This window comes from Cetorhinus maximus, chromosome 5 (assembly GCF_964194155.1).
Source record: "Cetorhinus maximus chromosome 5, sCetMax3.hap1.1, whole genome shotgun sequence".
Lineage (NCBI taxonomy): Eukaryota > Metazoa > Chordata > Chondrichthyes > Lamniformes > Cetorhinidae > Cetorhinus > Cetorhinus maximus.
Window position 1 is genome coordinate 129,491,823 of NC_135883.1, and position 14,384 is coordinate 129,506,206.

The 14,384-nt window shown below is 42.6% G+C and overlaps 1 protein-coding gene across 7 annotated transcripts in view; it reads left to right on the forward strand.

Moving 5' to 3' along the window:
• cep162 (centrosomal protein 162) overlaps window positions 1-13,984 on the forward strand; it is a 148,658-nt gene extending 134,674 nt beyond the window's left edge. For all 7 annotated transcript variants that reach the window (XM_078542482.1, XM_078542478.1, XM_078542480.1 and 4 more), the window contains 2 exons: window positions 9,980-10,114; window positions 13,459-13,984. In XM_078542482.1, coding sequence (XP_078398608.1) covers window positions 9,980-10,114; window positions 13,459-13,677 — 354 coding nt within the window. In that variant the 3' untranslated portion in view covers window positions 13,678-13,984. The remainder of the gene's footprint in view (window positions 1-9,979; window positions 10,115-13,458) is intronic.
• The last annotated feature ends 400 nt before the right edge of the window (window positions 13,985-14,384 follow it).

Below are 14,384 nucleotides of genomic sequence, written 5' to 3' on the forward strand. Positions count from 1 at the left end.
GAGGTTGGGGGGGTATCGGGTAGTCAGGGGAGTATTCGTGGAGGGTGTCCTCGAGGTCAGGTTGTGGGGGGGTGGTCAGTACCATAGTTACCCAGGAGTTAGAAGTAGTTTCAAACCTTCTAACTTTTCCTGGGTCACTATTCTACCAAGAGAGTGGGATCATCTGAAGTCTCTGATTTAAGTTGGAGCTTCGGAGGATTCCAGGCGCAGGGTAATCGCCCTTCAGAAGTTGAAAATTCCCATTTAGTCCTTATGTGTGGTCTTTTGGGGTACCTCTAGCACATCATCTGGCGTACCTCTGCAGTACGATCCTCCAGGAATAGAAGATCTGCGCTAATAAAAACTTGCATAGAAAAGGAAGGGATCACTAACAGCAGTGAGATAACTCAGCAGGATCGTCCACGTCTGTTTCTGTCTGTTTAATGTCTATATACATTACATTTGTTACAGTGAATTTCAATTATGCAGAATAACAACTTATGCAATTAGTCACAACAAAACATCAACTTTTATTTATATGGTGCCTTTAATGTCAAACAACCTGCAGCATTTACAGAGAAGGATAGACAATGCCCAGCCTTTGAAGGAGTTTCGAAGAGGCGGCCAAACGCTTAGTTGAAGAGATTAAGGTTGAGCGGGTTTCTAAAGATGTGGGAAGGGAAGTATAGAGGCATATTTTGGGAGTGAGTTCCAAAGTCGTTATCAAATTTTGCTTTACAACACTCCTGTGAAGTTCCTTGATATGTTTTATTATGTTAAAGATGGTTATATAAATACACATGATTGTTATCAAGGACAGGAAACCATTAGATTTCAGGAAAACAAGTATTATGGGAATGTGGAGCTTAGTGCAGGCCCCAATGTGGGCAGTGGAAGTTTTGGTAATTTTAAAGTTTATGCAGGGTATTGTCAGCAAAAAAGGCAATGGAGAAATTGAGATCAGAGATAATGTAGATAAGAGATTTGATGGTGACCCTGGAGATGGGCAGTTTTCTAAAGGTGAAAGCAAGCAGTCTTTTTAATGAAATGGGGTGTAGGGTTTGAAGTTCTGCTCTGGTTAAATAGAACAATGTTGCATGGAGTCTATTTCAGCTTGAGTCTACAACTTGAGAAGGAGCTGTAGTCAGTGGCAAAGGTTGGCTCTGAAAACAATAGCTTGGTTTTTCTGATGATTGATTTAAAGAAATTGTGTCAGTCAGGTAATCTTACGCACAGAGATGGTTGTGGGTTTGAAGACGGTAATGGGGTTGGGTTTTGGCAGTGTGCCATCATTGAGTGGAGCAAGAGTATTCCTCCAAATCCCACAAGGAAAATCTAGACCTCTGCTGCCCTGGGCTGCACCACTTTTCAGCCATAGGACTCTGAAACACTGCCCCCCACTTCCCTCTTAGTTAAGTGCCTGGAAATTTTTGGGGCTAGCAGCTGGCTGGCAGGATGGAAATGAGGCTGGTCCATTAATATTGATGAAGCCTTTAGTGGAAACCTCTGGCTGGGCGGACTAGCATCCCACTGGCCTTCTTGAAACAGTTAAATTTTGCATCTGGCAGCCACATAAAACATGGAAAAAAATTCCATAAACCTGTGATCCTCAGGAGTCCAAGCCACCATCTTGGTCTGTATTCCGAGGTGGGCCCTAGATTTGGCATCCCACCTCTTCTCGGTGCACCAGCCTTCAAGTATGTGTCAGCCTACTTTTATATTTCATCCACAGGATGTGGACATCATTGGCAAGGCTGTTGCCCATCCCTGGTTGCTCTGAGAGGGTTGTGGTAGACAGCCTTCTTGAACAGATGCAGCCCATATGGTGAAAGTGTTCCTATAAGGAACATTAGGGCCTGGATTTTTCCTATGGCGGGCGGGCCAGCTGGGCGGGGGCGGGCACGGAGCCGATCGCCTCCCGCGATCGGCTGCATACCGCCATTTTACACGGGCGGGCCAATTAAGGCCCGCCCAGCGTAATGCGTGGCCGGTAGCACTCAGTGCTACATGTGCGGACAGGGGGAGGAGGGAGAGTCGGGCCTGCGCTCTTTCAAGCGAAAGCACAGCAATCTCCCTGAGGCACGTAGCTGCCTCGGAGATTGAATGGGTATGAAAAGTATTAAATAATCGATTTAAAGATTTATTCAAACATGTCCCCTCATGTGACACAGTCACATGAGTTAGGACATGTTTGTAAAGGTGGGAAAATTTATTTATTTGTTTTATAAAGCTTCAGGAAACCTCATTCCGCCCATGGATGAGGTTTCCTGAAAAACGTGAAATCCGCTTGGGCTTTTCGACTGCCCGCCAACCTTAAGGTTGGACGGGCAGCGTTCCTAAATATTTTAATTAATTTCTTAATGGCCTTAATAGTATCTTAACTTTTCAGCGGGCGCACAGCCGACTCCGGTACGCGCCCGCTGAACAAAATATCGCGATGACGTCGGGACGCGCACACAACGTCATTGTGCATCATTTTACGCGTCAGTGTGTCAGGTCCGCCCCCGCACGCCGACTGGAAGATTCTGCCCAAGGAGTTTGAGGATTTTGACAGCAGTTTGATATAACTAAGTGGCTTTCTAAGCCACTTCAGAATCAACCTTGTTCGTGTGGGATTTGAATCATTTATAGACTAAATATGATCAGAATGACAAGTTTACTTCTATTGGAGGGCCATTCGTGAACCAATGTATTTTCACATCAGTTGACATTTTCGTGGTCACTTTTAGTAATGCAACTGTTTTGTTTCCAGTTTGTTTTATACTGCATTCAAATTCTCAAATTGCCAATGTGGGTTCTGAACTCTCAGAACCAGATTTTCACGAAGTCAAGAAGACTCCGTGGACCTACAAAAATGGCGGGTGGAACCCGGAAACAGAAGGCCCATCCCTGTTTCTGACAAATCAATTTTTGCCGACAAGGTAAAGGGATATGGCGTGATTCACGCGTGAGGGAAACCTAAACTCTGCAGGGTCATTTGAGCTTTGTGCTGAGTTATAACAGACTGCATTTTGGCTGTTGCAAGCTCCTCAACCTTCAGTGTGGAAATCATCAATTCATGAAGTAGACATAAACATTCTTGAAAGACTGATAAGGTCTGTTTAACTGTCATGATCTGAAGTTTTTTTTAAATCTTCTGGCCTTCAAACTGGTCTTCACAGTTTTATTGACAGCTTTAAAAGTATTAAAGGATTAGCTGTTTTTGATGTGAGGTATGAATAAAAGTTTGTTTATTAATGAGATTAACCACTTGAGATTTGAAAGGTTTGGGTGGGCTTCATGAATGGGAGTTTTTGGACTATCAGTTGTGTAGAGTGAGAGCGCTCTCACATTTTCAGAAATTAATTTTATTTCATCTCTACATGGCTCCTGAGGTCTGCCCATGTTGGATACTGTGGGAGTTGGTATGGAGGCCATGGAGGGGGCATCAAGAGTGGGTGAGGGCTAGAGGGCCTAACTGCCTTTGTTACAACTGGAGGAAATCCAAGCGAACCAAGGCGGGCATTCTAACCAGCCCGCCTCAGCACTCCCCCCGCCCCGATGGCAGCCTGGGATCTGCCTCTGGGCTTGACTCTATCCTGCAGCATCAACACTCCCCCTGCCCCCAAGCGAAAATCTTGTACGTCAGGGCACTTTAAACTGAGGTGTGTCTGCCGAGTATGGATACCTTGAGCTACCCACCTCGGTAGCAAAAATCCAACCCATATTCTCTTTTATTATAGCTCAAGGCTTCTGGAATACTAGTCCAGTAAGATAACCACTACACTCCGTACATGTGTTTTGTGAAACCAAAGTCACAGATACTTGGAGCATGGGGAGTCCCTGACCCCACCCCTTTGCCACTCGCCTTGTGACAGTGAAGAGGAACATTGAATGCAGGCCATCCTGCCCAGGATCAAACCTATTTTCAAGCTTTCTTGCTGGAGTTATGACAAGAGTGTGCTGCTGCATGGTGGGAGGAATTGCAACCCAAGATTATCTGGACCTCAAAAATACTTTGGCAGAGTACAATTCCATTTTCACCTTGATGTAGAATTTCTTATGAATGCCTATCTCTTGTTTTCCATTTTAAAGCATCATAAAGGAAGGCATTTTTAAAATATAGATAAAGTGGATAGAGAATCTATATTGTCAGCGAGAACCAGCTTCTTTGTTCCAACAATATTCCTGAATTCATTTGGAGTTCATTCAACTCAATCTTAAATTTAAGTATTGTTAGTCTAGCTCTTGAAATTGGTAATCTGTTCTATTTTGCCAAGTTAATAGGAATTTCACTTTTCAATAACTGGCTGAGTAGCATATTTTATATATTTAAAGGGAAGCCATTGCAGATATTTTAGTGCCAGCTGCTCCAAGATGAGATTGCACTACTGTTTCAAAAGAATGTCTTCACCACTGATGTAACACTAACAAGCTCACTTGCTGACTCGCATTCCTCTCTTAATGAATGCAACGAAAGTTATATAAATTTACAAACACTTAGCCCTTCGAGCCTCTTCTACTATTCAGCGAAATTGTGCCTGATGTGTGAGCTGACCAACTCCATGCACTTGCTTTTGCCCCAAGTACCTTAGGACTTTTAATTAGTAAAAGTCTATCAATCTCAGATTTGAAATCAACAATTGACATTGCATCAATTGCCATTTGTGGCAGAGTCCCAAACATCTGCCAACCTTTGTGTGTCAAAGTGTTCCCTAATTTCATTACTGAAAGATATGACTCTAATTTTTAGACAATGTTCCCTAGTCCTAGACTCCCTAAACAGTATAGTTTCTATTTACCCTATCTGTTCCCCTAATATCTTGAAAACTTCAATCCCATCACGCTTTAACCTTCTAAATCACAGGAAATACAACCTAGTTTGTATTGCCTCTCCTCATAATATACCCCTTGTAGTCCAAGATTCATCCTGGTAAAACTCCGCTGTACTCCCTCCAAGGCCACTATAGCCTTCCTAAGGTGTGGTCTACAAAAATGCTCACAGTACTCCAGGTGTGGTCTAACCAGTGCTTTGTATAGCTGTTGCATGATTGTATACTGATCCTCGAGATTATAAAAGGCAGCATTCCTTAGCCTTTTTTGATTACCTCTGTACCTATTCATGACATTTTTTTATTCGTTCATGGGCATTTGTTGCCCATTCCTATTGCCCTTAAGAAGATGATGGAGAGCTGCCTTCTTGAATCGCTGCAGTCCATGTGGTGTAGGTACATCCACTGTGCTGTTAGGGAGGGAGTCCCAGGAATTTGACCCAGTGACAGTGAAGGAACAGCGATATATTTCCAAGTCAGGACGGTGAGTGGCTTGGAGGACAACTTCCAGGCAGTGGTGTTCCCATCTGCCTGCTACCCTTGTCCTTCTAGATGGCAGTGGTCGTGGAAGGTGGTGTTAAGGAGGCTTGATAAGTTCCTGCAGTGCATCCTGTAGATGGTACACACTGCTGCCATTGTGCGACGGGGTGGAGGGAGTGAATGTTTGTGGATGGGATGCCAATCAAACGGGCTGCTTTGTCCTGGATCATTTTGATGATGTCTTTGTACGTCCACTATTTCTAGCTCTTCACCATTTATAAATTACTGTCCTCTTATAGGAAGAATTTTCCCCCCGATGTGGGGGAAGTGCAGAAGCGGGCACGTGCAGGCGCGCCTCCGATCGGTGCCCCCAATTGGGGGCACGCCGCCATTTTAAGTGGGCGGGCCAATTAAGGCCTGCCCAGCGTGACGTCTGCCAGGAAGCGCTATGCGCTCCCTGTGTGGGCGGGGGTGGGGGGGGTGGAATCCCTCAGCCGAGAGCACGCGAAAGAGAGCAATCATCTCTCTGAGGCTAAATGCTGCCAAAGCACCAAATTTAAAAATGGGCATGGAGCAGAAACAAAATTTCCCTGACATGTCCCCTCATGTGGCACTGTCACATGAGTTGGGACATGTCCATCACTTTAGCTCTAACCTTTATTACGTTTTTAAGAACCCTTGTGAAACCTCATCCTGCCCGGGCTCCTAGCTTGCACGCCAGCCTTAAGGTTGGACGGGCAGGTCCTTTAATTAAGCCAATTACTTTTTAAATGGCCTCAATTGACTGTTGACAGGTCGGCAGGCGCATAGATGATTCGGCTGCACCCCCGCCGACCTGAAAACTGAAATGACGCGGGGTGACATCGGGAGTTCCACCCGACATCATCCCGCTTCCTTTTACGTGTCAGCGAGCGGGCCGCACCCCCCACTCGCCGACCTAAAGATCCTGGCCTATGTTTTTTTAAGGTTCAAAATGGATGACCTCACATTTGCCTACATTGAAATCAATTTTCCACAGTTTTGCCCATTTACTTAATCTGTCAGTATTCTCTAATTTTATTGTAAGTTTAGCCCCTTGATCTGAGGACAGTTTCCAAGATTCGTATAGGTTTGAGATTTCTTGGAATTGACGCTTTCTTTAGGCAAAGTTGTCCCTTCAATTGTCATCCAACCATTCACGGTCCTAGACGCTCAGTTCAACACATGTGTCACCTCGGGTCAGAGCACTCCTGGTTTTATTATTCTTTAATTCTGGAATCTTGCATCTAAAACTCACTCCCTCCTCAACTTGGTTAAACCAGAAGTTCTACGAACTGTTAGGAGTCCTTCAGTTAACAAGAGTTTTTAAACTTTTAGCCAATACACAAGATGCAACTGAATCCTTCTCGAAGGAGATGTTTCCTTACTCCAACTTCTTCTAAACTAAAAACTAAAATAAAACACCGCTTGAACACATTACCACACCCACAATCTACACACCTCTTGAATTAACTTCTTGACTTTTTTTCCTATTATTTATCCCCCAGACAACTTGATCATATGATCATTTGCTGGAAATAAGGTGCTTTACCAGAAAATATATCCTACAGAAACCTAGTTCCCAAAGGGACCATCACTCCAACATTTCCCCAGAAGCACATGGGCCATCATACAATATAACAATTTTCAGTTTTTAAGGAGCCCACATTGTTCTGATAGAATCTAAAATCATAGAATGGTTACGGAATACAAACAAGATCATTCAGCCAGTTGTGTCAGTGCTGGTTCTCTGCAGGAGCAACTCAGCTAGTCTCTCTCCCCCTGCACTTTCCCCGTAACCCTACAAATAATTTATCTTCAGATAATTATCCAATTCCCCTTTGAAAGCCAAGCCCAGCACACCAGGGCTGCTTTACCAGAAGGTAAAGGCTGACGCATTTGCAACAATCTTCAGCCAGAAGTGCCGAGTAGATGATCTATCTCGGCCTCCTCCGGAGGTCTCCACTCTCTCAGATGCCAGTATTCAACCAATTTGATTCACTCCACGTAACATCAAGAAATGGACAGGATACTGTAAAGGCTGTGGGCCCTGACAAAATCCCAGCAATAGTACTGAAGACTTGTGCTCCAGAACTTGCCGCGCTCCTAGCCAAGCTTGTTCCAGTACATCTACGACACTGGCATCTACCCGGCAATGTGGAAAATTGCCCAACTATGTCCTGTACACAGAAAGTAGGGCAAATCCATCCCAGCTAATTACCATCCCATCAGTCTGCTCTCAATCATTAGTAAAGGAGGTGGTCATCAACAGTGCTATCAAGCGGCACTTGCTTTGAAATAACTTGCCAACTAATGCTCAGTTTGGGTTCTGCCAGGGTTACTCAGCTCCTGACCTCATTACAGCCTTGGTTCAAACATGGACAAAAGAGCTGAAGATCAGCGGTGAGGTGAGAGTGACTACTCTTGACATCAAGGCCGCATTTGACCGAATGTGACACCAAGGAACCCTAGCAAAATTGGAGTCAATGGGAATCAGGGGGAAAACTCTCCGCTGGTTGGAGTCATACCTAGGACAAAGAAGATGGTTGTGGTTGTTGGAGGTCAATCATCTCCGTTCCAGGACATCACTGCAGGAGTTCCTCAGGGTAGTGTCCTCGGCCCAACCATCTTCAGCTGCTTCATCAATGACCTCCCTTCCTTCATAAGGTCAGAAGTGGGGATGTTTTCTGATGATTGCACAATATTTGGCACCATTCACGACTCCTCAGATACTGAGGCAGTGCATGTCCAAATGCAGCAAGACCATGACAATATCAGGCTTGGGCCGAAAACTGGCAAGTAACATTCGTGCCACACAAATGTCAGGCAATGACCATTTCTAACAAGTGCAAATCTAACCATCACCCCTTGACGTTCAGTGGCATTACCATCGCTGAATCCCCCACTATCAATATGCAAGGGGGTTACCATTGACCAGAAACTGATCTGGACTAGCCATATAAATACTGTGGCTACAAGAGCAGGTCAGAGGCTAGGAGTCCTGCAATGAGTAACTCCCCTCCTGACTCCCAAAGCCTGTCCACCATCTACAAGGCACAAGTCAGGAGTGTGATTGAATACTCTTCACTTGCCTGGATGAGTGCAGCTCCAACAACACTCAAGAAGCTTGACACCATCCAGGACAAAGCAGCCCACTTGATTGGCACCCCATCCACAACCATTCACTCCCTCTACCACCAACGCACATTTTCAACAGTGTGTCCATCTACAAGGTGCACTGCTGGAACTCACCAAGGCTCCTTAGACAGCACCTTCCAAACCCACAACTGCTACCACCTAGAAGGACCAGGGCATCAGATGCATGGGAACACCACCACCTGAAAGTTCTCCTCCAAGCCACACATCATCCTGACTTGGAAATATATCGCCGCTCCTTCACTGTTGCTGGGTCAAAATCCTGGAACTCCATCCCTAACATCAGGGTGTACTTACACCAAATGGACTGCAGCGACTCATGAAGGCAACTCACCACCACCTTCTCAATGACATGTAAAGATGGGCAATAAATGCTAGCCTAGCCAGCGATGCCCGCGTCATGAGTGAATAAAAAAAAGTCACGATTGACAGTGTCTCCCCCTACACTCTTAGGCAGTGCATTCCAGTCTCTAGCCACGTGTTGTGAGAAAGCTTTATCTCATGTCACCTGTGGTTCACTTGGAGGGTTGATCAGCCTTACTCCTCTACATATTTTATTAACACTAGCGCTGTCCACACTCGTACAACCATACTTAGTTTATGTAGGACCCCTAACGTAGAAAAAAAAGTTGTTCTCCCAGCTGGTTTACAGTTCCTAGAGTTTTTTTTTGTACCTCTTCCAACTTCAAACACTATTTGCTCTGGCCTCCATTCAGTCCACAAGTGCGTGACTCTGAGCTTCCAGTTATTTGGCACTTTAATTCTCCATTCCAGTTTCATTAACCACTCCAAACTGAACTGCCTACACAGTTACAATAAAATGCAACACAACTCGAGGAACGGCATTAATAAAATTGTTTAAAAATTGTGTTGATTTTGATTTCCCTTGCAAGTTTTTTTTCATACTCCCTATCTGTTTTGACACATTTGCTGTCCTTTGCATCTCTCCCATTTGCCAAAATCTGGATTATTTTGCATTTTTGTTTGCTTTTTCTTTTAGTTTTATGCCATCTCTTATGCTTTTGCTCATCTAATGACTGTATTTTTTGTGAGTAGAGCTTTTGCTCCTTAGGGATATAAACTGGTTTTGTATTACAAATTCTTTTTTGATCACCTCCCACTGATTTTCTACCTTGTTATCCATTAACAGGTTTCCGCAGTTTACTGTGGACAATCCCTATCTCAGGGCATTGAAGTCAGGCATACATAAATGTAGAATCTTAGTAACTGTTTTGTGTTTTCCCCTTTACATTGTAAAGTACTACATTGAACTAAATCTGACTCATTACTCATCAGTAAATCTAAAGATGATGATGAGTCTATTAATGCTGTTGTGCATAAAAACAACTGTCACATTTGCCTCAGTAGTGATTAGTTCATCTTATATGAAACACTTTGTCTCTGGTAAGGCATTATATTAAGATGCATCTTTCCTTCCCTGTTGGCAGAATCATGTTCATACTTTTTATAATAAAGCATACACATTTTTGTAACAATGAGTTGTGATTTATATTTAATTAAATTTCAACTCCCAGATGACCAAGCTTCTAGAAGAACTTAGAGAAGCCAAAGAAAATCACAGTCCAGAGATGAGGCACTTCTTGGCCCTGGAAAGGAAAATTCAGAAGATGGAGATTAAGTATGCTCAAAGAGAGCAAGAATTCCAACAGGTACTATATAGCCAATTCCCAAGTGGTGCGAGTAAGAACATAGAAATAGGAGCAGGAGTGGGCCATTTGGTTTTCGACCCTGCTCCACCATTCTATAAGATCATGGCTGATCTAATTGTGGCCTTACTCCTCTTTCCTGCCTTCCCCCTTGTAGACTCCCTTGCGAATCAAAAATCTGTCCAATTCAGCCTTGAATGTATTCAATGACCCAGCCTCTGCTGCTCTCTGGGAAAAACAATTCCAACGTTTTACAACCCTCAGAGAAGAAATTCCTCCTCATCTCTGGAGACCCCTTATTTTGAAACTGTGCCCCCTAGTTCTAAATTTCCCCCACGAGGGAAAATCCTCTCCGCATCTAAGAAGGCAGGAAAGTAATTACAGAAATGAAATGAGAAACTGTGTAATTTAAATTTTTTGGACAACAAAAGTATCATTCACCCATATGACAAAAAAGATTGTTTTAAGTAACAACTATCTGTTTAATCTGCTGATTAGATCATGTGTGTCTAATGCAAAGAATTTTTGCCCATTTATCTGAAACCTAAATTTCAAATTTCACTTGGAGAATTTTGTGCCTCTATAAATAAATCCTGCATTGTGTGAGGGAAGAGTACATCATGACGGGAGTAATTTTACCCTGTTTTGGAAATATAATATCCAAAGTGATTTAAATGATAACCAGGCAGAAAATTTGGAAAGGAGAGCTCTGAACACAAATAACAGAAGAAAACATCAAAAATAAAATGATTTAAGAGATAAATATTTAACTTAAACATTTTTGGAGTTATAGTGATATTAAAAGAGAATCCTAGAAACTTACAGCACAGAGGAGACTATTCAGTTCAATGTGCCTATGCTGGCTGTTTGAAAGAGCAGTCATATTTAGTTTCACATCCCCGGTCTTTGTCCCTAACCCTGTAAGTTCGTCATCTTCAAGTACCCAATAATTCTCTTTTAAAATTATTGATGGAATCAACTTCCACCATCTTTTCAGATAGAGAGTTCCAGGTTCCAACCATTCTCTTGAGTGAAAACATTTCTTGTCTACCCTATAGACCTTTTGTCAATGTTTTTAAATATGGTTACCGATCCATAGTTTTTCTCCATCTATTTTACCAGAATCTCTCACTATCCTGAAAACCCTTTAGGTCACATCTTAAACTTCTCTGTTCTGAGAGCAGTCTTAACTTTTCCAATCTCTCCTCCATAACTGAAGTCCTTCATCCGAGCATTATGGTAAACCTTTCTCTGTAACCTTTCTAAATAAAACTTTACATCTTTCAACTAGTGCTTGTTTTTGTTTGACGTGGTAAAGCATTTTGCAGACCCATTTTTAAATTTTTTTCAATGCAATCTTAATTATCCAGCATGATGGAGGGAGTTACCCTGAAGAAGATAGAAATTGGCAGATAATTGAGTAGATAAATTGCCTCCCTCACTGCTGCTCCCCACCCACTCAGTCCACTTCTGTCCTCTCTAGCAACTCACCAGCAAGATTAGTTGGCACTTCATCAACTGACCAATCAGTTTGCAGCTGTCTCATGTACTCATTGTGATTGCAGGTTTGTCATAGACCTGAGAGAGCCAACCAAACTATTTCCTTGATATCAAACACAACCCCTCAGTAGACTTCAAAAGTAATTCATTGGCTGTGAAATGCTTTGGGATAGCCCGAGGATGCGAAAGGCACAATCTTTCTTCTAGACAGTCAACACTCCACCTCAACAAAGTTAGTGGAGGTGCTAACTTTAAAATTAATTCAGTTCCTGTCTATTAAAATGTGTTTTTGTTTGTTTTTGAATAATATTTGAATGAGCATGGTAAACATACCAATATTTAGTCATCCATTCTACCAAGACTGGTGCTACACAGGCTGCAATATAGATCAGTGGAGGTGAACCCATGTAATATGACCTGTTTTAGGTTATTATTGATGTAGGAAAATCACTTTTGACCAGCTGTCTTGTGTCTGTGGTGAATCCCATTAGCTGAATATGTCGATGGTTGTGTTGGCGAGGCTTTGAACTGTTCAACAAGCTGGCTGTGGTGATGGTTGGTCTTGCTGGCAGGAGTATCATTCTTCATTCCTTCGACAGAACATTTCAAGCCCGTGACCTTCACCATCTAGAAGAATAAGGGCGGGCAGGCACAAATGAACATCCCCACTTGCAAGTTCACCCCCCAAGTCACATACTGTCTTGACTTGGAAATATATCACTGTTCCTTCACTGTTTTTGGATCACAAGGAGGTGGTGGCATAGTGGTATTGTCATTGGACTGGTATTCCAGAGACCCAAGGGAATGCTCTGGGGACCTGGGTTTGAAATTTTAATTCAGTAAAAAAAAGATCTGGAATTAAAAGTCTGACGATGACCATGAAACCATTGTCGATTGTCATAAAAACTCATCTGGTTCACTAATGTCCTTTAGGGAAGGAAATCTGCCGTCCTCACCTGGCCTAGCCGACATATGACTCCAGACCCACAGCAATATGGTTGACTCTTAAATGCTCTCTGAACAAGGGCAATTAGGGATGGGCAATAAATGCTGACCTAGCCAGCAATGCCCACATCCCATGAACAAATTTTTTAAAATCCTGGAATTCCTTCCTAACAGCATCGTGGGTATACCTAGACCACATGAACTGCAGGAGTTCAGGAAGGCGGCTCACCACCACATTCTAATGGGTAATTAGGGATGGTCAGTCAATGCAGATCTTCCCAGTGACACACACACCCCATGAACTAAAAGAATGTAAAATGAAAATGCTAACATTTGCAAGTCAAGCTTCTGTCATGTACTTAGGACAAGAATAGGTCATCAGACACACACCACACAGCTTGTCCTTTTTTTTTGCTAGACTCATCCACATGTATCAACCCCCTCTCTTTTGCTCCGACCTCTGTAGCTCCTTCAAAAGGCAGCATAGCCAATTCAGGAATCCAGTATCAAAAATGCCTCTCCATCTCATGAAAGATGATCAGGCAAGCCCCAGGAGGCTCTTGCTGATCATGGGAGTGCAGGTTAAGTGCAATGGAGCATATTTAGTTTCTAAGCCCACACTTGTGTGCAGCATTATGCATATTATGTTCGCTGTGCGATGCAATATACTGTTTCATTTTAAGTAAAATGCACAGGTATCAAAATTGAACAATCCTTTGCCCACTAAGCCAATAATAGAAACCTGAGTATACAGTTGATATTTTTGTAGCTTCTACTTTATGTCTCTTGATTAATGCCATTTTCTGCTTTGTAGCATTGGTTTAAGTCATCTTTTTCATTGAAAGAGTGATTGTTAAATAGTTATCAGGTTTCAATTACCTTTTTGTTTGATTTGCTAATAGTTAATTCAACAAGCTCGACACAGTGCTGATGCAGAACAAATTCAGGAGATTGAGAAGTGGAAGAAGCTAGCACAGTTTAAAAATCGTGAGCTGGAAAATTTCAGAACAGAACTGGACTCAATACTGGATGTTCTCCGTGAACTGCAGAGACAAGGGGTTGTTATTCCAGCCCCTAGTTCCACAAGACAAAATATCTCAACATTTACTAGGCAATTGTAATACTATAAAATAATTAACTTATTATGTTATGGAATCTCTTACTGGAATTTGTATTCATACTTTGAAGCTGTGCCATGATGCTGCTCGTTCATGGAAGCTTTGTTGTTTGTGCAAAGGTGTTAAATTGTTTGGAAGAAATGTGTTTACCACAGCTTGCTCCTGATTTTTTTTTTGTTTAACCTCCTTAGTTTAAAAACTGCTGATGACTAAACCTATTATAAGACTATTATTGGAGCACATTTTATTTATTTTTTAATTGATTCAGAACCCTCAACATATCGTGGTGTATTAATACATCCTAAATCTCAAAAAAACACATCCAATATTGTATTTACCCCTCGTTGCAAAATAAACATGTGGAGTGGAATTATAGAATGGTTCAAGCCCATTGCGTCTGTGCCAACTCTTTGCAAGAGCAACTTACCTTGTCCCAGTTTCCCCACTTTTTCCCAGCCCCTCCCCCAAACTTTTTCCCAGCCCCCCCCCCACCTTTTCCAGGTACCCTCCCCACCCCTCCATACCTTTTCCTGGTCCCCCAACCATTTTCCTGTAGCCCTGCAATTTATTTCACTTCACAATAGTTACCTAAAAGCAATAGTTATACCATAGAATTCAAAGGTACAAACACCACATATTTGTATGTTTTGCTATATTAGCCTATTTGTTTTAAATGGGCTATTTTATCTGCAAAAATATCAGAAAGGATT